This window comes from Falco peregrinus, chromosome 5 (assembly GCF_023634155.1).
Source record: "Falco peregrinus isolate bFalPer1 chromosome 5, bFalPer1.pri, whole genome shotgun sequence".
NCBI classification, from domain to species: domain Eukaryota; kingdom Metazoa; phylum Chordata; class Aves; order Falconiformes; family Falconidae; genus Falco; species Falco peregrinus.
This window is the reverse complement of record NC_073725.1, coordinates 31,631,017-31,654,240: the sequence shown is the minus strand read 5'-3', so window position 1 is coordinate 31,654,240 and position 23,224 is coordinate 31,631,017. Positions and strand designations below refer to the sequence as shown.

Below are 23,224 nucleotides of genomic sequence, written 5' to 3'. Positions count from 1 at the left end.
CTTTGAAAGTGCAGGTCAGCAACCCACCCACCTCCCTCTGCAACAGTAGGGGTAAAAGGTAGGGTCCTGACCCTCCTGTTATCTCCTACAACCAGAGGCAAGGGGTGTGACCCCAGCCCTGACTTGCACATTTGGTCTTGCAAGCCAAGGCAGGGAATGCATCCTCTCCTACAGGGCTTGATGAAGGAGCACACTCATGGCACCCCATTAATAGTCTTTGCCCTTCCCCTATTCCTTGGCCAACTAGACAAAAACGTTGTCATTTTAATAACATGTTTTGCCATCCAAAGGTGCTCCTGCCCTAGAAGGGAAGGGTAACGGGAGAGGGGCAGAAACCTCTGTAGCAACAGTTTTGCTGCTGCAGAAACAGAGGGGGAAAAGCTGGATGAGGGTGATGACCATGACCTGGGCAGCCACCGTAGTAATGCCACCCCAAGTACTAAGCTCTGCCTTGACAGCAGCTGGAATAAACCTTTCCAAAGTGCTCCAGAAGGCAAGCGGAGGGCAGAGGGCATGGGGTCATTTTGCTGTGAACAGCAGTTTGCTGCCCAAGGCAAGTCTTCTCTGCCTAGGACTCTATGTAGTTCATCCCATTGCTCTGTTGGCTGTACCCAACATTCAGCTGATAAGGCTTCATTTCTGTTTACTCATGTTCTAGTCAACACTGTGTTCCTTGTATTACAGCAGGAAAATAAAACCAAAGTCTATAAACATCTTTATAATATGTGACCTAATACATCCAGGTGACTCAAGGCTAGCTGCTTCGTTTCTTCCTATGCTTTTACTTGCTTTAAATACTTTTTTACCTAGTCAATGTATGTGTCTATATCCATACTTGCTATTTATTTACTTTTCATAAAAACATTGATTCTGAATTTGTAACTGACTATTTCAGATGGTGATGCTGATTTTTCCTGAAAGTGATGGCCATGGAAGTTTGTGGCTTTACATGTGGTTTTGTCAAAAACAGTACCACTAGGGTTTCTTGGTCACATGTTTTCTCCAAGTGACAGAGCAGTTTAAAAGATCTCTCAACATATTTGCTTTCAGGGATCTCTCAGACTAATTTCTATTTGAGGTTGTACAGATTGACAGAGATAAGCCATTCCTGCACTTTCACATTTGTTCACACAAGTACTTTCAGAAAAACTCATGACTGTTTTTTACCGAGTTCCTGAGGGCAACTAGTTATAGTTTTGTTTGAGGCCAGTAGGCAGAACAGTAGTTCACAAAACTCCTGGGTCAGAAGTGCTACAACTTCTGCTTACCTACAGCTCTTTTTTCCCCAATACTCCTTGTTTAGGAAGTCATTGTTATCCAGGTTTTTCTGCCCCTGTCACTTCTAGGGATAACTAAGATCAATCCTATTAATATTTTCCATGAGGTCCATGATTTCCAAAGCACTGTTAACTAGCTACATCTGAACTGTATGAGAGGTTTCTGGGTGCCTAGAATTTCTGACTGACTCATACTTTGGATGATGTTGCCTTGGTTTGGGCCAAGGCTGCCATCATGGGGACCTTAAAGTAGGACTTAGTATGTTTGCTGCAAGCAAAATCCTTTTTGCTGGATGCAGCTGCTGGCCTGGACATCCCTTGGATGCATTCAGCTACAACTGCACTGGGAAGGTAGGAAGTCAAGGAATGTGGTAGGGAAGACAAGTCGTAAGACCTGAAGTTACCCTTCTCCCATGTTGCTACAGGGGTCTGGAAAAGGCAAAGGAGTAGGGCCTACAGCAGGAACCATGGGGTAGAAACAAGGCAGCAGAGCAAGCATCAGAAATACCCTTCAGATGGAGGGGCTGGAGAAAGTACTTGTTAAGCAGCAGGTCTTCCGCTGGGCAGCTTTTGTTTTCATCCTTACTTAGGGCAAAACTTCCTCCAGCACACATGTATTTTTCCTCCTCAGTAATAACTGGGCAGTTCAGTAATTTTCAGAAAACAATGTGGAAATTATAGGAAAAAATTAACTAGAAAACAGACCACCAAAAAATGCTTTGAGAGGAAAAAACCTTGTAAGGTTAGTAGTATTGAAAGTCTTTGGGGGAGGGAAAAGGAGGGGAAGAAGGGGAATACGTGAATGATTTTAATAGTTAATAACATTAGTACACATTTCATACTTCAGGAGAATGCAGTAGAGGCACAACAGCAGAGGGCTGTAAACCTGATCACAAATATATGACAGACTACAAGCAGTAATCTTGCTATTAGGAGTAGCAAAGTTTTAATTTCTTAAGAGAAAAAGAATTTGTACCACAATGAATAAAAAGCCAAAGCATAAACCCTAGAGAGGTGTGTGTATGCCCATGCGCACTTAGGATTACAGTACAGACCTATGAATCTTGGGATTTATTTAGCCATAACTAAACTAAATATAAACATATCACAACTAAATTAAAAAGCAGACTGCTGAGAGGCAAAAAAAGGTTTTGAGTGAACCCCTCATATTTTCTCTACACAAAACATAACAGCTTGAAGGACCATTCATTCATAGACAACTCACCTGTGCTTTTTCATCCAGCACAGACCATCTAACTGTCCAACTGAATAATACACTTGTGAGTCACCAGTTCTTACAGTCAGAGAAATAAGAAAGTAGCTCTCATTAAAATCCTCAAATATACAAAATATCGAGCACCAGAATGTACAAATCATACATCTACATGAAAGTAGTATTCACACCAACCCAAATCAATTCCAGCTCCTCCTAAACAAATCTTACAGCAATACTAAAAAGAGAACAAATATTTACCTTTTGTGCCTCCAAAAGGGTCATCTTTTCTTTAGATACTGATTCTAAAAACCTTCTTCAAAATAATTACTGAGGGCCTGAGCTGGTTCCTGGGGAAGACAATGAATGGTCTTCCACTCACTCAGGCAGAGGCCCTAATTGCCTGCCTCTACTAATGAACTAATCTCAGGCACCTGGAACTAGCAGGCTCCACGCTGGGCAGGCAGGGCTCGGGTTACCTAAGAAATGCTCCAAATATATTCACACAAATCACTAACCCTGCAGATGTGCAAATACTGCTTTTGCCGTATTGCTGGAAAGATGGACATGTGTTTGCAGTGCTGTAGCACATAAAACTTGAAGATGAATTCATTGCATTGCTTTAATCCCTTCCAGAGACCAGGTGGGTATTTGGGGAACCAGATAAGCGTGTTGATTATCCACATTACTCATTGCATTAATCCACTTGTCTGTGTGACACAGAGTATCTCAAATGCTCACAGCATAAATATGTAGGTGCAGGGAAAAAATCTATGTATTTCATGAGTGCCTGTTGACTGTAAAACGAAACCTAATCAGGAAGTTAGCCTAAAACTTTGTCTAAAACCTTACCAAGTCCAAACTTTGCTGATACCTTTTTAAAATTACATTTAAAGAATCTGGAAGACACCAGAACAAGCCTCAGTGTAACCTTGTGAGACAAACTACTGCACTTTTAACAAATTTTAAAAGTTTTTCCCAGGCAAACAGTTCTCTCTGATCTCAGAAATTAAAACAGGTGTTGCGCAGTTTTCTATTCAACCATCCACAAATTTCTTCTCCTTCCCTGGACTGATTATGCTGATACCCAGAATGTCACATGTTTATGTGTCTGGTTTCATTTGAGGAGGGAAGAAAGTAATAAACAAAACACAGTTGAGCAGGAAAATACAGGAGAGCAAGAACAGCCTCTCTTCTTGGGCCTTTGACAAATTGCTGAAATATATAGCTGTCTGGCTCTTGGGTGATGTTCACACAGGTTGATTAGCATTAAAAAAAATTACCTTGTTTTGTTCATATGCCTGAAAAGTAGTGTTATTTCTATTGCTTACACAGACACAAACATGTAATGTTTTTATAAGCAAAGGTAGGAACATCTTCCTGAATTATCTGTTTTGTAGTGCTCCAGACTTTGCTTTTTGTCTTCTTCAAGACATCGTAAAAAAAACAAAAACAAAAACAACAAAACCCACTTGACTTTTTCAGATCAGAGATCTGGACAGATTAGAATTTAGATATTGATTGAATGGCAAACTGAAAAAGACTGTGCAGGTATTGCACAAGTGAAATTCAGGTCTGAAAGTAAAAAAGCAATTCTGAAGGCTCAGACCTCAGTCTACCAGCACTGAGAAAAGTCCAAATAGAAACATGCGTGCACAGTATGAATGCCCTTTCACTGATATATGTATTTCCAAGATTCCCTTAAGAGGTATATTTAAATAATATTGTTTAATGCAGACTACGAGAATACACTGCTGCACTCTGACTAGTTTGAAAAACGTTCTTGTCTTTTGTACTCAAAACTATCAGAAAAGTGAACTCAACTAATGAATTATCATCAGTATGGACACTAAAAGATAGTATCAAAAATCCCTTTGATCGAAGAATTACACAAATACCAGCTATTTAATTAATGCAATGAATACAGCCTGCAAGGTTGAGGAGAGCAGCAAAAATATCAACTATTTTCTGATTTCATGTATGGCAGTAAAGCTCTGTGTGAAGAAGAGCTCCTACAGGCACAAGTTTGGCTTCTTCCAAGCTGCTCAGCTCTCATACTGTGGAAGAGTAGGCAGGAGATGGTGAATACCCTAGTGTAAGACAGACAGTGCTGCTGTCATCACTTGACCCTAGGATGCAAGGCGTAATTATGCTACAGACAGCAAAATATTTCCTGTGCCTCATTTATTGAGCACTAGACCAGCATTGAGGAAAGTGAATGTTGAATCCTCACAAAGGAATTTATCTGCTTCTGTTCTCCATAAGGAAAATACTTGACACAGTAGCACCCATGCATTCTTCACTTCTCTTCAATCACACACACTCCCAGCAAAGGTTACAAAAGATGTGTATGCCTAGGAGCATAAAAAATACCTCCTCTCAAAATCTACCACAATTACAATAATTAAACTAAATAAAAACAAGGCACTTAGGCATTTCAGGGAAGAATGCCTGAATGTTATGTTCATAACGAAAGGGGATACACACATCTCTTCAGATACCTCAAGGTATTTCCAAGAACATCCTGTAATCATACATTAAAAAAGCAATAGGAGAAGTCAGAGACTGTATTTAAAGAAAGGGGAATGCTTCAATCACACTAAACCAAGACACTTCTTGTAAAACTTATTTTTGCTTACTCGTATTTTCTCGATTTATTTAGTCACTTATGACAAGGTCCCAGGTGATTTAGCCTTCCCATGACCTTATGTCTTTTCACTGAAGTGGTGACCTTATATATTAATGTGGGTTTTGAGGCTGCCTTTTAAAGTATTTGTTCTCATTTCAGCTGTTATTGATGAGAACTCAATTTCACAAAGGCCTCTTTTTTTTTTTTTTACATGCAGGGTAAACATTCTCACTTCCCTTGAGCTGTGGATTCATTTTGCAATGTGCAAGGGGCTGGGGTACTCCTAGGTACTCCCACCTGCCTTCTCGCACAGCCTGAACTTGGCTTCACCTCTCTGTGCACACAACAATCCTTCCTTAGCCAGGCCAGACCTCTGAGCTTCTGTCCCAAGCTACAGCATACAGCACTGCTAATTGTTTCTGGGTTATTTAAAAAAATACCAAAACAACCAAAATAAGCCATATATATACCATATATATTCCTGCATATATGTGTTCAAGTCCACGTAAGGATAAAGAGAGTCTGCAGTTTCAAGACAGAAGTATGAATTTCAGCTGAACTTATATTGCAAAGTGGTTTGGAAATCTCTCTCTTACAATCACTTCCTGTTGAGGTTCTAGGACTGTATGCACAAAAAAGAAAAACAGAAAGAAAAAGGCTTGCAAAGTAATCCTACCCTGTGGAGTGAGTGAATGCCAAGGTTTCTACTGACTTCAGAAAGTTTCAGTCTTTGTCACATCAGCAAAAGTCACCATCTGTTGACAAAGAAAACAGAGGAGGAAATCTCCCTTTCTTCTCTGTCCCAGTCTTTTCACACCTGCCTACCTTTCCTGAAGTGTTTGGCACTGCCTATAGTCAGCAGCAGTTATGACAAAAAAAAAAAAGATGGCCCCTAAGTGGGATCTCATGTAAAATTCCTGAATTTCTAAATGATTTGTGAAAACCTATGTGCAAATTGTTCCTGTTTTCCAGGGATTTCTGGGAACTGAGTACTCGAGAAATTTGACACACAGCTGGTCTGTGAATTTGCTACTGAGTAGTAACGACACTGCTTTTAACGTTCAGTGCTGTAGGAATATTTTGTTTATATTTGCGTAGGGTCATAAAATGTATATTCTATCATATTATGCATTCAATATATTAGAAAAACTGTTGTCTTTTATAAGTCTTTGCATGTGAATCCATCTTTTCCTTTGTCAGGGAGAACTGACAGGTTGCCTGCCATCACCTACTCTCCAGCAAAGTCAGCAGCTCACACTGTCAGTGTGAAAACATCTGTTGAATGGATTTATTGACTAGGTCTTAGGTGTGAGTTGTTGGGGTTGTTTTTTTCCACACTGTTTATTACAGCCCTGACCTAATGAACTTAATTTGTTGACATGTTTCCCTCAGTGTCTTACTTGATCCCGTCTCACATTTCTTTCTACTGTGCTGTTTTCTTGGAAACAGGAGTTCCTGGCCCATCAGCATGTCCACCAGTTGCAAATCTACCAGGCTCAGATGGCTACAGTTGGCATGGCGGGATTAGATAAACATCGACCAGTGTCTAGGACCCCGTCTTCCCCCGATGATTCCACATTACCTCACCCAGACATGGACCAGCCCAGTCAGCACGTCTACACGACTGGTAGGATTCTCTAAAGACTGCTTTTAATAGGCAGGGCAAATGCGTTTGTTCATGTAGGATCAACAGACTTAAATACCTCAAATACCTCCTGCAGCAATGCATTCAGTTTTAGCCTTACTGTTCCTTGGTTTTATGACACTGTACTGGCATCAAGTCAAGCAGTGCAGCTGATAAATCACAAGGTTAATATTCACACAGTCATAAATTATTATCATTGACTGGCTCTGGCAATATAGCAACAGGTGCATTTTTTGGTGCCTTTAAGTCATTATAGCTCTTTCTTTCATTTCCCTATCCTCTGGTTCTTTTCTCCATGTTCTTGTTGCCTGTTTTGTAAAGAGACCGCCAATAAGTTGAAGAAAGACCACCACCAAGCAGGAAAGCTGTAATATATTTCTCAACGTCTTCATTTGACAAGTCAGTTTATGCTATAGCATTGCTTCTCCTACAGAAAGAGCAAAGCCGTAGCCATGACTAGAAGGTGATGCTGGCTTCAACCTTGGTGTCTTCAAGCAGTTGTGTGGAGTCTACAGAGGAAGGTTTTATGGTCAGGCCATGGACAGTCAAGTCACTCAGGGACCACCTCCTACTGGTATGGCCTGGGCTGTCCAAAGCAGAATGATTGGAACCCTCAAAATCCTCAGTGAAAGGAAGAAAAAGGACTACAGAAACCCCATTTCTTATTATGGGTAATCCAACCTTGCTAGAGGGTCCATGTTTTTAAAAGCCTGAGTCTCAATATAACATTACATCATTGTTAGAAGTGAAGATTCACTTACTCTATGCACCAGAAGGGAGAAATGAATACCTGGAGATACTGTTTATTCAGGTTTCTGCCAGAAGTATTAATTCCTTCACATCAGTTGGCAGACCTTGCCATGCCCTGAAAGCTTATAGCTCTTCAGGCCATGACCATGGATTGATATAGGATGCAGTCCTTAATTGACACCGTATTCGACTGTGCAAGACAGCGTGCTCTCCCATCTTTCCAATTAGAATGTGAATTTGAAAGCAAAAATTTAGTATTTTAAAGAAAAAAAAAACCTGCAAGAGATCATCTTTTAAAGCACTTGAAGTGGGTAAATGGATGCAAGATTATGTTTGAAAATGAAAGACATGATTTCTTCTTCTGTAAAAACACTGTCAATTTAGGAATTCCACTTGTTGGGTAACAAACGTTCAGACTGTACAGAAAGAAACATGCTAATTCACTTTCCACAAATTTCTGCAAAAAACCAAGCTGTGTATACACAGGATTATTAAACCACGCCACTGTTTTTCTAGTTGTGGTTCATAGAGTCCCCAAAACATTATAAACTCATCCTAAAAGATTCACAGAGCACATCAAAAGTTAGCTCACTGTGTGTAGGCTTCAATGTCATGTTCAAAAATCTGCAGTTCCACCAGGAAAGTTGACTAGAGTTACAAATGTAAAGGCTGCTGTTTCAGTCTGATTGCTAAGGCTTATAGTGTCCTAGCATTTACTCATAGGTTAGTGGAAAGAAAGAATCCTGGACCTAGTTTTTGTTTATTCTTATACAGCCTTTCAAAAATCTTTTGGGATGAAAGCCCTGAGCACCCTGGTTTGATCATAATACTGACATGTTCTGAGCAGAGGGTTGGACTACAGACCTCTGGTGGTCCCTGCCAGCCTGAGTTATCTGGTGATTCTATGATTTGCTCCTTTAAAAAAACACAAGATGCAACCAGCCATTGCCCACAGCAGTTAAAACACTACCATTTTTAACAGCATGGAAGGAAGGAATGGGTGGGTGGAAAGGGAGAAAATTCTAGTACAGCATGAAGTGAGATAAAATTCAGACTTTATAAATTAATGTAAAAACACCTCTCTGCCTTGAATTATTTCTTACTGGGTTCCCCCCCCCCCCCCCCCCTTTTAAAGACATTATATTCTTGGAAGAGAAAAAAAGTGGAAGGAAAATTGTGACAGAATATTACATGGGGATCAAAATGAGCCTATATTTTTGTGGGTCAAGAGAGAAAATATTCTTAACTAAATATCTGAAGAGAATCACAATGCTGATGGCTGTGAGAGTGCTATGCAATATATACACAGTATATGACAAGATAATGAGTTAAGGATGGAAAAAATATAAAGGCTACTTGATGTTCATTTAGGTGGCTTACAAAACATTTGACACTACTGAGTTCAGGTTTTTCTTCTGAATAATTTATTAGATATTCTTCCCTTGGGTTTTCCTACTGGTACTATTGTTCAGGGCATTTCCACTTCTTCAAAGCATGCTGTTAGCAAACAATTTTTAGGTCTTTTGCTCTCCCCTCTGTTTAAAATATTATTAAAAGAAGCTGGCCCAAATAATGTATTTTGGAAAAGAATGAGTGTTAGGGAGTCCCCACCAGGAAGACCCTGTTTTTTCTGACTTAATGCAAATTCAGGTTCTTTTGTCCTGTGTCCTCTGTCATTATATGGTTCAATGGTGCCACCATTCCAGACTGTCATCAGGGCCACATTCTGACCTCAGTAATATTGGTGTAAATCCAGAATAAATCCACCAGTCTCAGTGGAGCTGCTCAGATTTACGCAAGGAATCTGAGAGCAGAATCTGGCTGTAGGCATTTGTTCTGGAGAGACAGAATAACCATCTTTTATTAATATTTCACAGCAGTCTGCAATTGAAAACAGTTGTCTCCCTCTCTCTCTCTTTTTGTGGGGGTGGGGAGATTATTGGCTGAATCCTCTTAGGGAAATCCTACAGGCTATTTTTAGCAGTAAGCTCTACTGCTGCATTGTGGTATTGTACCAAGCACATGTGCTGTATGAGCAGCAGCCACACATCTGAACTTGCACATCCTAAATCAATTTAGATGCTTGCAATAAATGAAAACATATATTTCAGTCTTCTCTTAAGTCAATTAATCCTGTTAGAAATAAATTTTACAATGAGTGGTGTGAATATCAGTATTTAAAAGTTTGGAGCAGATGCTTCTGTCATGCCATACTGACCTGACCCAATTAAACTGATTTTTTTTATTCAGACAAAATAATTCACGTACAATAAAATTAAATTTTTAGTTATATTCTATTTTGGGAAAAATGCTAACATACTAAGAAAGGGATGTTTGTATCTATGTCAACCACAGGAGGCATCTTGATTACTCAGTTTCAGCATTTCACTTCAAAACCACTGTTTAGTTGCAATCCTGTTAAAGGTCTTCAGAAAGTGTCATTATTACATAACACCTTGATTATGCATAATAATAGCATAGTTGTACACACACATTTTATATATATATATATTTATATTAACTTCAGCTCGGAACAGCAAACTAAGCCTCTAGGAAGCACTGGTAATTAGATTGAAAGATTCATTGGAAGAGTGGCAGGCAGGAGACACTTTCAGCTAATTTTTTTAACATTTAACAAGTGTTTCCATTTCAATCCATTGGATATAACTGCCTACTTTGCCTAAATACTTCTGGAAAGCTCTGATGCATGTATATTTAGCATCTAAACACTTTCTCTTTTGAGCAGGTGGTGGGAGGAAAAGTTTTCTTATCTAATAGTATAATGAACACTGGCAAACTGTACAATCTGGGTATGCAACAGACTATAGAATTTAAAACTTTGTATGCCAAGAAAAGTAAAGCAAGCTATGTGTGCATGAAGTTATTTGTGTGCATACTTGCTATTTCAAATAACTTCTAAGATGTGATGATACAGCAACAAAGCTTATAAACAGTACAATGAAAATAACTGCAGAAAAAGGAAATTATTAACTGCTTTGACAATGCCAGCAGAGATTTTAAGCTGCATTAGTTTATTAGCTCCAGATTTTCACCGAGCCTTTTATTTTTCTTTAAAAGAAAACAAACCAAGAAACTAAATACAAGAAATGTATTGCTAATGAACTATTTCGTTTGTTAGATAATCATTTAGCATAAACTTAGTCATGCTGCACATAGGCATTATGTTTGTGTTCTCCTTAAGCTAAACGTAATAGTATTATCATTTTGGCTTAAATAGCAAGAACCCAAAGGATCAGTCCTAAAGTGAATGAGCTAAGAAATATGGCAGCATAAACATCTCTAGAGCAGTGTAATTTCTGGCTGCCTTCTAACTAAATTATCTCAGAACCTTCTCAGCATCGTCCACAATGTATATAGATTTTCATTCATTAGAGTTTTTAAAGACTTTATATCCATTCAAGAACCTTGCTAAATAAGGGTGTATTGAGCATGTTGTTGAATCTGGACTTTAATTTTGTATCTTCTTCAGTGACTGACTATTCAGTAGCAGCCTAACACAATCTTCCCAGAACTCTGTTGGCATCCCCAGTAGTGGTGGCATATAAGAAAGAGGTTTTGAATGCCAAGTTTTGCAGCTTGGAGAAATTGGTAATTTGAGTCCCTTTCAACTGTAAGAGGAAGAAAAATGCAAATGTTTCCTAAATGAAAATGGTTCACAGGGGTAAGGAAAATATTTTTTGTTCCAGATGCTTCTGAGGGAAATGCAAACAGCAAGCAAATAAACAAAATAATTTTTCAGTGTTTCAGACTTGGTTTGAAAGCCTTAAAAATTGAGTTTAGCTTGAGCCTGCTCTCTAACATCTCTCTTTTACTCACCATACACAGATAGAACAATGTGATATTGATAGCTCTTCTGTATAAAGCTATTCTGTCCTTAAATAAATGAGTGTAGAAAATTCAAAAGTAACCTTGCATTGCAGTCTAACAACAGAATTTGGTCTTGAGTAGTGAGTGGAACTTTTCTTTTTAATGAAAAAAGACTCTAGATGACACTGCAGCAACTCTCTGAAACTTTAATCTGATATGCTTTGAGATCTGGAATTAATATAGTATTATTTAAGCAGTGCAAGTACTATTTCAAAATGTATTTTAAAAAAGGTTTTTCTGAATGATTTTCCATACACTGCTACAAATATATTTTTTATTATATTTAAATATATAAATATATATATATTTATATATAAATTTATTTATAATAATATATTTATATATTATTATTATAAATATATACATTTTTCTTGTTATATACAGGTTAACAGCTTTAATTGGCCTTATCCACCAGAGAAAGAGAAAACAAGTGATTCACTAACAGGTCTGATTTTTTTCTAGCCATAAAAGCTTTAACAAGATACCACCAATTTCCTTTCTTCTTTACAGTTAATTGTATTTTTTAGTATAATTTCTTCAGAATTCATTTTTGCCTTATCAGCATCACAAGATGTACATTGTAGGTCAAAATTCAAAGTCTCCCAGAGGAAAGGGAAATTAAGATCCAGAATTTTCATCTTGCTCTAACTCTCAAATAAAATCCAGTTTTGTTATAGCATGCATGACACAAAACAGTATAACTTGCATTTGTTTCACTTACTGTTTCTTATTGTGCTGTCTTTGTGCTGAAGGTGTTGTGTATGACAGTCTGATGCTGAAGCACCAGTGTATGTGTGGCAACTATGCTAATCACCCAGAACATGCTGGAAGGATCCAAAGCATCTGGTCAAGGCTGCAAGAAACTGGGCTGCTAAACAAGTGCGAGGTAATAAAAACTGAAGACGAGATACTTGACTTGTTAAAGTAAATGGCAAATTTATTAAATCCTAAATCTGTCTTACTTCTGTAATGAGAGTAATTTGTCTTAGGAATTATTTGTACTTAACTGACAATATTAACATGCGTTTTAGGAAAGCACACGTCCTAATCAGAGAAAAAGAATTTAAACAATGAAAGTCATTTATCTGCATGCACCATAATAACAAATCCAGACATGACTGTGTTCCTCACCTTGATATAGGAAGGTAGACAAGCAGTAGTCAAATGGCTAGTACAGTCCTTTCAATAGCACAGTTCTTAACTTTTTCAAGCAGCTCAGGATTTTACTTTTGTAGTAACATAGGATGCTGCTTTTTTTTTTTAGATGCAGTTTGTATAACTCCATAAGCACATTGCATCTTGTCTTATTTCAGATTCTAAAGTCTATTTTCATAGTGTTTTCATTTGCCTCGTGTACAATGGGTACCATGTCAAAACCTGAGACATTCAAGTCAATCTTCTAGATAATATCAGAGCAAATGTGGAACTTTCTTCTGCTTTGATTTCCCTCACAAAATTGCATATTAAAACATCATGCTTAAATCAGATACGAGCTCTGAGGTTCATGCTTGGGTTACTGGAAAACAGCTTTTTCTTCCCATTCACTACTTCCCATAAGTTGTGCAGCACTGTCAACTTCTGCAGAAGCCTGTGGCAATTGAAGGTGTTTACTGCATTTCAGCACAAGTTAACAAAGTTCAACACAAAATTGCTTATGTTTTGCAGGATCTCAAAACTGCCAGGGCTCTTATGCTCAGTTTTCTTATTTTTCTTTATTTTACTTAGGTTTTTACAAAGCCAAAGGAATTGGTACAATAGGTCCCTTTGCTAAGCTATTAGTCACTGTCCACAAAGATTTTCTGCAGGTAGCCCAGCATACTGGGCAGTGAGGTATTGCAAGCACTATAAAGGGATTTGTTGTATACACTCGTCTAACTAGATGGCAGCACTCTAACAGGCTAATTTTTTTTTAGCTTGGATAATTCATTCAATCTTCAAGAAGACTTTCTTTCAGCAAGGCTCTTAAGCCCACATATCACAAGTGGTTTCACTGGTGGGATCACATAGTTAATGAGTAAGTCACACAGCCTAGTGCTTCACTCAAATAAGGCCTAGTTACCTTCTTGACTCAGGACTTGTGTTATAAAGAAAAGACAAAAAGAGAGAAAATAAGTAAAATGCAATGTGCTGCTGTGTATTGCTTTCTTCAGTAATAAACAGGTATTGCTGAACAGTAAATCATGTGGATCTGCAAAAGATGTAAATAGGAAAAGTGATATAGGTTAGTCTGAGGTGCATGCAGTCCAATAGTTTCCTGGAAGATTTAAAGTTCCCTCTTACAATTCTACAATTTCAAAAACAGAAATATAGTCTACTAACTCTTTACAAAAGCCAGTGAGTGGGCAGAGAGGGCAGAAGTCACTTCGTGTTGAACTGCATTCCGTTAAATTTGAGTCCCATTGTGTGCTTTGAAATGAGGCTGGAATGTGAAACAAGCTGTCAAAATGTGAACTCTAATGACAGAACTTTAAGGAACCTCAGTGTGAAGTTGGTGCATAGATCTGGTGTTTATCTTGATCCTTTTATGTAGCTAAAGACAGGATTATATTTTATATGCAGTCTGTCCTTTGCTTCACTGAATTCTCTAGCACTTGCTTGACATCAAATGCATCCTTAAATCTGCTCACTTTTCAAAATAAGGAAAGCTGTGGTGATTCACTTAATTAGTGCTCTGATTCTTTAGAAAAGTTATTCAGCTGAATTTATGACTTGTGTCACTAAAGGAGCAGTTATTGCATTATTCAAGAAAAATAGGCCACGATTCAGCTGCATTCTGGAATATATCACACTGAGGATGTGGAGTCAAACCACCACAGGCAATCGCACTGTCTCTTTTACTAGCTTCTGAATGCCCTCGCATGGACATTAGTATTTCTTAATATAATTTCTCAATATAATTTCCCGAGGTTTCTGTCAGGAAGAGTGGGGAGATCACTGGTCACGTTTTGCCACATGCACTGCCTCATGCACCATATCTGAAAGGCTGCTTAGGGAACAGCAACCTGCAATAGCTGCTTAGGAAATCTTCCGCCGTAACTGTGAACCTTCTTTTTTTCTCTGTTACTGAAACAGTCCCACAAGAGGGCTGCAGTCCCACTCTTTGTCTGATGAGGAGTTTCAGGATCAAAGCTAGTTCAGTCAGAGGTAGCTCAGATCTTGTTACCTTGCAATGTGTATATCCTTAGCCACAGGCTTGTGCCAGGGGGCCCTCCCTGTTTTCTTAATCTAACAAGAAACCCTTATGAAAATGAACAATTTATATCTATACAATCTTTGTTATCTATAGCAGGGAGCAAAATGTGGTTCCTAAATCATGTGGTATGGATTAACCCCTCACACAGCTCAGATCTCTGGCCCTGGAAAGGGGGCTGGCCAAGGGCACAGAGAACCGTCGTCTCTAACAGGGCATGGGATGATGGAAGTCATACGTGTCAGGCTGACACCATGCTTGCTGCAGTTAATAGATTAATCTAGGCAGGTTAATCTAAACTTAATGTATTACCTATATATATTGCTAATATTGTCCCCATACATAACGTTTTTAAAATACAACTTGGTAAAATCATAACAAGGTTTGACTGGGGTACTCAAAGCTGTATCTTCAAAATAAAATGTGCCTGAGACTGTTCTCCACCACTGCGGCCAACTGGCATGGAAAGGCCCATGTTCATACTACCAGGAATGCTCCCTGGCCCATGCCAGTGACCAAACCATGTCTGGGAGTTGTTTAGGAGAGCGCTAGTTGCTGCTCAGCCAAAACAGTGTGAAGGACCACTTTAGCAATTTAACAGTACAGAGGATTGCGTTCCTCTGCCTGGGAATGTTTCCTGGCACAGCTTAATTTACTGCTGCAGACACAGCCAAAAGAACTTGCTTCTCTGGACTGTATTTTGTCTTTCTAGCCATAGATATTTGAGCTCTAGAGTTATTCAAACAGCTTAGAGGATTTTTGCTAAATTGAGAAACTAGTTATAGCTTTCAGAATTTTTTTTAATCACACCACTCTCCCAAATAGATAGATTACTTCCCCCATCAGCTTTCCCAAGACAAAGGAGAAACACATTCAGGCCATGGTGAGCCGTGTAGAGCTGGATTTGAGAGACCAGTTCCTGGCTGAGTCCAAGTCAAGAGAGTGGAGTAATTTCCCCTAGTAATGGACTTGTTTATAGTCCTGGTATATATGTATTGGAAAAATAAAATTCAGACACAATATTTTTGCATTAGTTTAAAAGTTATGTGTATGTTTACTGAAATACCTACTCTGTGTTCATTAAAGGCTAACAGATGTGGAACAGACCATTATCAAATGCAGCACCAGAACAGGGCAACTAAAAGATGCAAAGATTGGCATAAAAACATCCCTTATCTATTTTTGCAATTTTCTCTTGGTAAAGAGCAATGCATAGCTGCCCCACCTTTGGGACAAAAAAGGGACTGAGTTATGTTTTGGTAGTGGCGTCTGCTTTCTACTTGTTCTAGGGAGAGGAATTATTTCCATAACTCCACTGGGGCCATAATTTATGCACACATGACTGACATCAGGCTACATTGATCAGCACAGTTTTAGAAAAGAAAAGAATGTCAACACAGTTCCACTTTGTGCCCCCAACTCTACTTCCTGCAGGGACTGCAGTCCAGCAACATTTTTCTTTTTAGCCTGGAATTTGATCTGAATTTTGGTAGTTTTCTGGATTAGGGAGACATCTTATACCTCCTACTATCCACATCTCATAGACCAAAGGGAAGAAAAGGAAAGAATTTAGAAATATATAAACCTTTGGGTCTGCCAAATCGCATAGACTAGAATATATGAAAAGATTCCATCCTCAGTTCACAACTAAAGAAGAAATAATACAGGAGAAGTTAGTCGTTAAGAGCAAAAATCTTTGTAGTGTTGAACATATCCAAGTTAGGCACTGGAGGACCAAAACACATGGAAAGAGTAAACACATCTCTGAGTGGGTGCATGCACGTCAGAGATATACTTGCATTTCCCACAGAATGGAGAGAGAGCAAGTGGTGTGGGTGTACTGACTGGCAAAAGATCCATGTTATCTCTGTGTGTTTAAAAAAACAAGCGAGAATTTAACAACTATGAGAAATCCCCAAAAGTGGGAAAAACTCTGAAGACCTTATTTACAAACTAGGTAGCCAAAGGGAATTTCAGAGACACATCTCCATACCAATAGCTGCAGTAAAGGCAGTGCACACTTTACACTAAGGACCCCAGTGAGAAATATTCCTTAAGCTATGTCATCAATTCCTATTGTATAGCAGAGAGAAACAGGGAGTTTCACCTTTGTCTTTTTGAATCTCTGACTGTGTAAGAGTTTAGTCTGCTGAAAGTCTAAGCAAAATCTTCAGGTTATTAGAGGTTATCTGTGTGAAACTTTAATGGCCTATTTTAAACAGAAGACCAGACTAGACAGTCCTCTTCGACCTTAAATTCTGTGAAAGGTGAAAGCCTTTTCCCATTGTGGGGAGAGGAGCTTACCAGTTCTAGACCGATTTTTTGAAGCACTCAGGTGTAGCATTTTGCTCTCCTGAGATGTAGAAATGTCTCTGTTGATAAGGGAACTGCATATGTCAGACCAGAAAACCAACACACAGATTGTCATGCACATCAGAGAAGGATGACTTGCCTTCTAATAAGGATGTAATAGATGGATGAACATAGTATTCAAATCTCCCTGAATGAAATAAATACTGTTCATAAGTTCTCCTATGCTATTTCTCCTTTTTCATTGTCTTTATGCCAATTTTACGCTTTCTACTATATTTTAGGCCTTTGATACTACTATGCTCGATGAAAATTAAGAAAGACACTTTAAAATAAAAAAAGATGTGGATAAAAGTGTAAAGTTATACAAATGCATATGTTATGTCGTCTGATAACTAATGCCAGTGAGAGCCAGAAACTGTCGCTTTGCATAACTGAAGTTGCATGATTCCAGATTCTGGCAACAAGTTTATGACATATGCTTTTTGTAAATCTGCTAAATCCTGGCATCATTGTGTAATTTTTTCCTCTGCGTAGAGCCTTAGATAATTTGAATTTTAATGTTATTGAAAATGGCTTGACAGGCAGAGATACTGCAAGGGTGGGATGAAAGGAACAGTAAATGAGGAGATAGGAAGACAGAAACAGCACAGACGTGTGCACTGTTTACCTTCCTTTTCCGCCTGCCACTTACCGTGTAAATCTGCTTGCCAATGCTCAAGGTTAGAACTGGAGAAGCCATGGAGAATGAGCAGCTCTGGGCTGTGCCTGCCCTGGCAGCTCAGCTGTTGGATGCACTCCAAGGACCTCACTGCTGGGAACAGCCTGGCTTGGGGTGCCCTGTTCAGTGCTACTTGATTTCTGCACCAAACCTGTTTCTGCACAACCTGTTTCTTCTCTAGAGAATCTGGCTGGCAATATTGGGTAGTAGGCAAAATCTTTTGCAGAGGCCACTTCGTGACCAGATATCTCAGAGATCGCTGTGGTAAGAATAATGGCTAGCTGTTGGTCTTTCAATAGTTAAAGGGATATGGCATTTAATAGCACTTTAAAAAAAGCCAGACAATTAACTCTCTTAAACAGCCATTAAAGAGTTTTTGTATAACTCGTAGAAAATATATGACCAGAGAGTGAGCATTTTACTCAAGGTTCTTTGATCTGACCTTCATAAAATACCTCTTTATTTTTCTTATACATTTGTTTTAGCTGTCCTAAGAGCCAGCCTCCCTTTCCAGTTTTGCTGTGGAGAATTGGGCATATAGATTTTAAAGCAGCTTATTAGAAGCATAGACCTTAATGAGAATGGATGAACGAATAAATGTTACCAGTCACCTCACTGGGAAAGAAAAACATTTTATCTGACCCAGAAGAACCATTACAGAGTTTACTGACTCCATGAAGTAACACAATGTGCTGATTTTGATTGTGCAACTGTGTGTTAAAAGGATGTGAATGCACTGCTACAAATTCTCATGTGGGACTGGGAGAGGCTTGAAAAAATTAGAGATGAAACAGAGTTTATTAAGTCATTTAGTTTTTGGATCATTCCCTAAAATGCTTTTTCCACTGCTGTGTCCAGTCAAGTTTTAAACACTGCAAGAAATAGGGCTTCCACCATTTCCCTGAGGGGAAGCCTGTTCCACAGTCATCTACATCTAACTCTTAGGACATTTTTCCTGATTAGTCAGAAAAAATTGCCACTGCTTAACTCAATATAAATTGTGCATGGTTCTCCTGAACACCTCTAGGCAGCTCCTTTCTTCTGCAGTGCACATTCCCCTTAATATTTATAATATTGCTTTCTTCTCCTAGTGAAGAGGTTGGTGCTTTCTGAATGTGCATAAGTAGGTGACAGATATGATAAGAATTACAACTTAACCTCTAAGAAAAATAGAATTAAGTGGCATTTCTGTAACAGATTAATTAGTCTATTAAAAATAGGATCATCTGTTCAGTTAACTTCTGTACCGGTTTATCCGTAGACCCTGACAGTCAGACAGATCCACAGTCTAAGTCACGAGAGGTTTTGCCCAAGGTATTCATAAGGACCAGATCTGCAAATAAGAGTCCAAGACCTTAGAAACCAGTTGTTTTCTCTCCATGTTATACAATATCAACAGGAAAAATGATCCTGGGATTAGAACCTTGTTGGCAGTGCTGCTTGTTATGCCCAAACCTGAACAAAATCTGCTTCATGTTGTTGTGTCTGCAAAGGATGTGCAGCACAAGCACAAGCAGAGAAGTAAATATTTCTATAGCAAGCTGTAACTCCAAATACATGTAAGGAACAGATCCACTGAATAAGAAAGCGTTGCTTTTATCTTCTCTTCCTTCTTTCCTATATTACTTCCTTGTAAACTGATTAAATTTTAATGGATTTATAGAAAGACATCCCAAATTTTTTAACGCTAATTTAAGCGGGGTGAGTACAGGCTGGAGAAACGGTTAAAGAGACTAACTCTGCCTAACAAACATGTGAAGCAGCAAATGAGTCAGCATGTGTAACAGCAAAACCGATCCTGCGATACTGTACATACATTAAAAAAGTAAAAAGATATAGAAATATTTTATTAAAGCATTTAAACTTTAATTTTCTTCTCCTTCCTGGCTCTCCTCACTGTGATCATGTTCTTACTAACAGCACAAATCACAAGTACAATTAGTGATGCAAAAAAACATTAATCCTCATTCAGAACACATCTGCAGCTTACAGGTGTGAAGAAGTTATTATCCTTTAAACAAGAATTTTCCTAGCCAGATTTCTTAAGAAATATTTCACCTTTTGGTTTGTATCTCTTAATATGGTGTAGAAAAGAGACAGAATCTTTTCTTTTTCTTGTGTGTGAAACCCTGTATTAAGTTAACTCTGCTAAGACTTAAGTGAAGCATTTGTGATAAACCACACATGCATTTGTTTTTCATATAGTATTACTTCGATAAACAAATCAGTGTCACATTCCTGCATGACGCAATTTCAACCCATTATTAATCATACTAAATGTTATTTCGGACCTTTTTTTTTTTTTTCTCTCCCTAAATATTGTCAGTGGAATATTGTAGGCCTCTGCTGTTTTCTTTCAGCGAATTCGAGGTCGAAAAGCCAGTCTGGAGGAAATACAGCTGGTTCACTCTGAACATCATTCACTGCTGTATGGCACCAGCCCCCTGAACAGACAGAAGCTGGACCCCAGGAAACTCCTAGGTCTGTACAGGCCTCTATTCTACTGAGAACAGCACATTCCAGCACTGTCATTAGTCATAGCTGGTGTCAGTTTAAAATACTTGGCAAGCAGTGTGACAAAAATTCATTTTTTCCAAATGCATTGCTATGTGGAAGGAGAATGTTACAATGGAAGCCAAATATAGATTAGCAAAATGCACTGGCTGGAAAGCAGCAATAGAAGTTTCTCCTTATTCTCTTAAAAGAATCATCAAAGTGTTAACCCTTTGCTGTGATTTGTTCTCCATCTGAGGTCAATGACAATTTTGAACACAGTTGGTCTTCTATCTTCTTGTGTTCTTTGATTTGAAAATGGGAGTTTAAGATACACTTGCTTGTCAGAATTGCTTGTTTGCTGTTCTCATTTGCTTTATTTCAAATATTTCAGCCACCCTGAGTACAGATAACATGCCTAAGTCTTGCTAATAAGTGAACTTTATTTTAATGCCTTCCCATTATGCAGGATATGATATCTTTCTCAGTAATAGGGAGTGAAAACACTTTAAAATATGGAACGGACCTATGGATGTACAGAATAGCAGAAAACTGACAGAATTTTCACATCAAATATCTTCATGCACAGCCAATGCTCAGTATATGCTTTTTATAATAGAAAAGTAGGGTTAAATTGAACTCTGTCATGAGTGTAGCATGAAGCAGATCTACTTGTCAGACCTGCTACAGAGAATGTGAAAGGAAAAAACATAAAAAAGTAGTGCCTTTTGGAAATAATCTGTGAGTGAAATCCTGCCCTTTATTGTCCCAGCACACTGGATGCAACACACTCATTCTCAGCTATTTTTATAACTTCTTCTAAGATGTGGAGCTTTTCCTAAGTGTAATGAAACCCAACCCAAACAAAAACAATACTAGCCATCAAAAGGAATCGCTGACACAGTTCTAATAATATATAGCAATTATTTTGCTTTGGAAACTAATGCTAAGACTTTCTTCTGTAAGGCAGACTGTTGCTTCAGTGAGCCATAAGCAGATAAGAAAAATTACTTGATCACAGTGTTACCTAAGTTTACACATCTTCTTGGCCAAAGCACCACCAAAACTTAAAAATACTACAATACAATACATTCTCAGGAGCTTTAATTTCCAAAGTAGGCAATCCTCCTTTAAAACCAAAAAAAACCCCAACCAAACAAAATGTCATCCCAAGAAAGTACTCTAAATTCCTGCAAAATGAAAATCTGGAAACATTCTGATTTGAGCTCATCAACATTGTCAAAATGTTCCATTTTGATAGAGTCAAGCATTACATTTAAATTTTGTTGGGTTTGATTCATTTGATTTTAATTTTCACATTATTTAATATAACATATATTCATATAGAATACTGTTCCCATTTTGGATCTCAGTGGTTGACCAGTATATGGGATTCAGTGTGTAGTTGCAGCTAGAAGGTGAAGGACTAGGTATCCTCATTGTGTTTCTGCCTTTGTACAGAGAATGCAGAAAGCTTTGTGTACCCAATCTCAGAAAAACATTTCTTTGTCCACAGTTCTTTACTCAGCAGTCTTTGCCTTCTTTATTTGACACTTAGTCCAAAAGATTTACTTTTAAATTTGTATCAAGATTACACTCCTAGCATATATTCTGAGCATATCCTTGGCTTAATTCCCTTTTCTGTCTCTGTTTCCAGGATTCTTTCTTGCTGTATCTCACATGGCCTTTTACCAAGACAACAGTCAATGAAACACCCTTCCCACATGCTTTTGCATGTGCCTGTTTTTTGGCTGGAAGCTCTAATAGTTTGGGCTTCCAGAGTCTTGTGTAAAGGAATGAACTTGTCTCATATTTTTCTAAAATTCAGTGTGGCTGTTCTACCTTTCATTGTCCCCAGTTCAGTGAGGCTGAACCTAACCAATCCTGACATTAAAATTAACATCTTGGTATAGTACAATTCAAAATTATTTTTAGCAAAGGATAAAAATCTAAAACAAATATTTCTCATTAAAAATGTTATCAATAACAACACCATCTCATAAAACATTTCTGTCTCAATGAAAGTGCACTGATTTTCTACAGAAACTGTTCCATCAAGTTGTGGCTTTGCATCCTAAGGAAAAGGAAGACCTAACCATTCTTCTCTACACATGCAAAAAGACAGAGGCACAGTTTGTTCTCCACTTGTGCTCCAAAAAACTGTCCCTGTTCAGAGGAGTACATCTGTTTTGTCTGAAGCTCTTTCTTTTTGCTAACAAGCAACTTCTGTACCTTTCAAACAGAAAATGAACACTTTAAGGAGTGAAATTTAAGTATGACTAAGGCTAGAAATGTGCTACCTGTCAAAAAATGCTTATTTCAGTGTCCCTGTTCAGGAAAAAAAAAAAAAAAAAAAAGCAACTATTCTGGAAGACTGCAAAGTAAAATGGCTGTGAACTACTGAAATCGGTAAGAATCATGAACACAGTTATTCACATATTCTTAATGGTTTCAGAGTATAAACTGTCTTGAACTCTTGGCTTTATTTCCCCTGCATCAGGGCCTACAAATGCAGCTATTGCAAATGATCACTTCCACTTCTACACTGTTGCATAATTAAGCTTTTGACTGATTGTATTTCATTGTGTGTGTTAAGCAATGTTTTATGTTGCACTATATATGCGCTATATATATCTTTTGTCTCGACATGAAGGAAACTAATATACAGGCTATGTGTCACATCACATTATGGTTTCATGTGACAGAATACAGCCTTTCAAATCTCTTTGAATAAGCTCAAGAGCAGAACAGTTATCAAAGAGGTCTAACAAATTAGTTTCCCTTTTCCTTCTCCAAACATAATGAAGAAAGTATTTCTAAAAAGCAAGTTTCCAATAATTACAAGTTTGTAAAAGAGAATTATACCATCAACACATCCCTGACAGTAAGGCAGTATTTAGACTACAACTAAAAGATGCATCCACAGAACCTCCGTGCAATTGCAATTTCAAGTTAGTGAAAAAATGACCGCTTAGCAAAAATGGCTTCATTCTTGAGGGATGACACTGAAAACAATCAGGTTCCTCAAACTGTTAATTTTCACAAGTGAACACACTTTTTAATTTTTTTTTTATTTTTTTTTTAATGAGAGCTTTTGCCCATCGTTTT

At 38.1% G+C, this 23,224-nt stretch overlaps 1 protein-coding gene and 1 long non-coding RNA gene across 2 annotated transcripts in view; one reads left to right on the top strand and one right to left on the bottom strand.

Annotated features, from left to right (window-relative positions):
• LOC114011630 (uncharacterized) overlaps positions 1 to 3,254 on the bottom strand; it is a 45,571-nt gene extending 42,317 nt beyond the window's left edge. Inside the window, exon 1 of the long non-coding RNA XR_008747140.1 lies at positions 2,752 to 3,254. This is a non-coding gene — a long non-coding RNA (uncharacterized LOC114011630). The remainder of the gene's footprint in view (positions 1 to 2,751) is intronic.
• Positions 1 to 23,224, top strand: part of HDAC9 (histone deacetylase 9) — a 485,158-nt gene that overhangs the window by 328,445 nt on the left and 133,489 nt on the right. Inside the window, exons 14-16 of the mRNA XM_055803475.1 lie at positions 6,569 to 6,746; positions 12,155 to 12,288; positions 19,984 to 20,104. Of these exons, the coding sequence (XP_055659450.1) occupies positions 6,569 to 6,746; positions 12,155 to 12,288; positions 19,984 to 20,104 (433 nt within the window). The remainder of the gene's footprint in view (positions 1 to 6,568; positions 6,747 to 12,154; positions 12,289 to 19,983; positions 20,105 to 23,224) is intronic.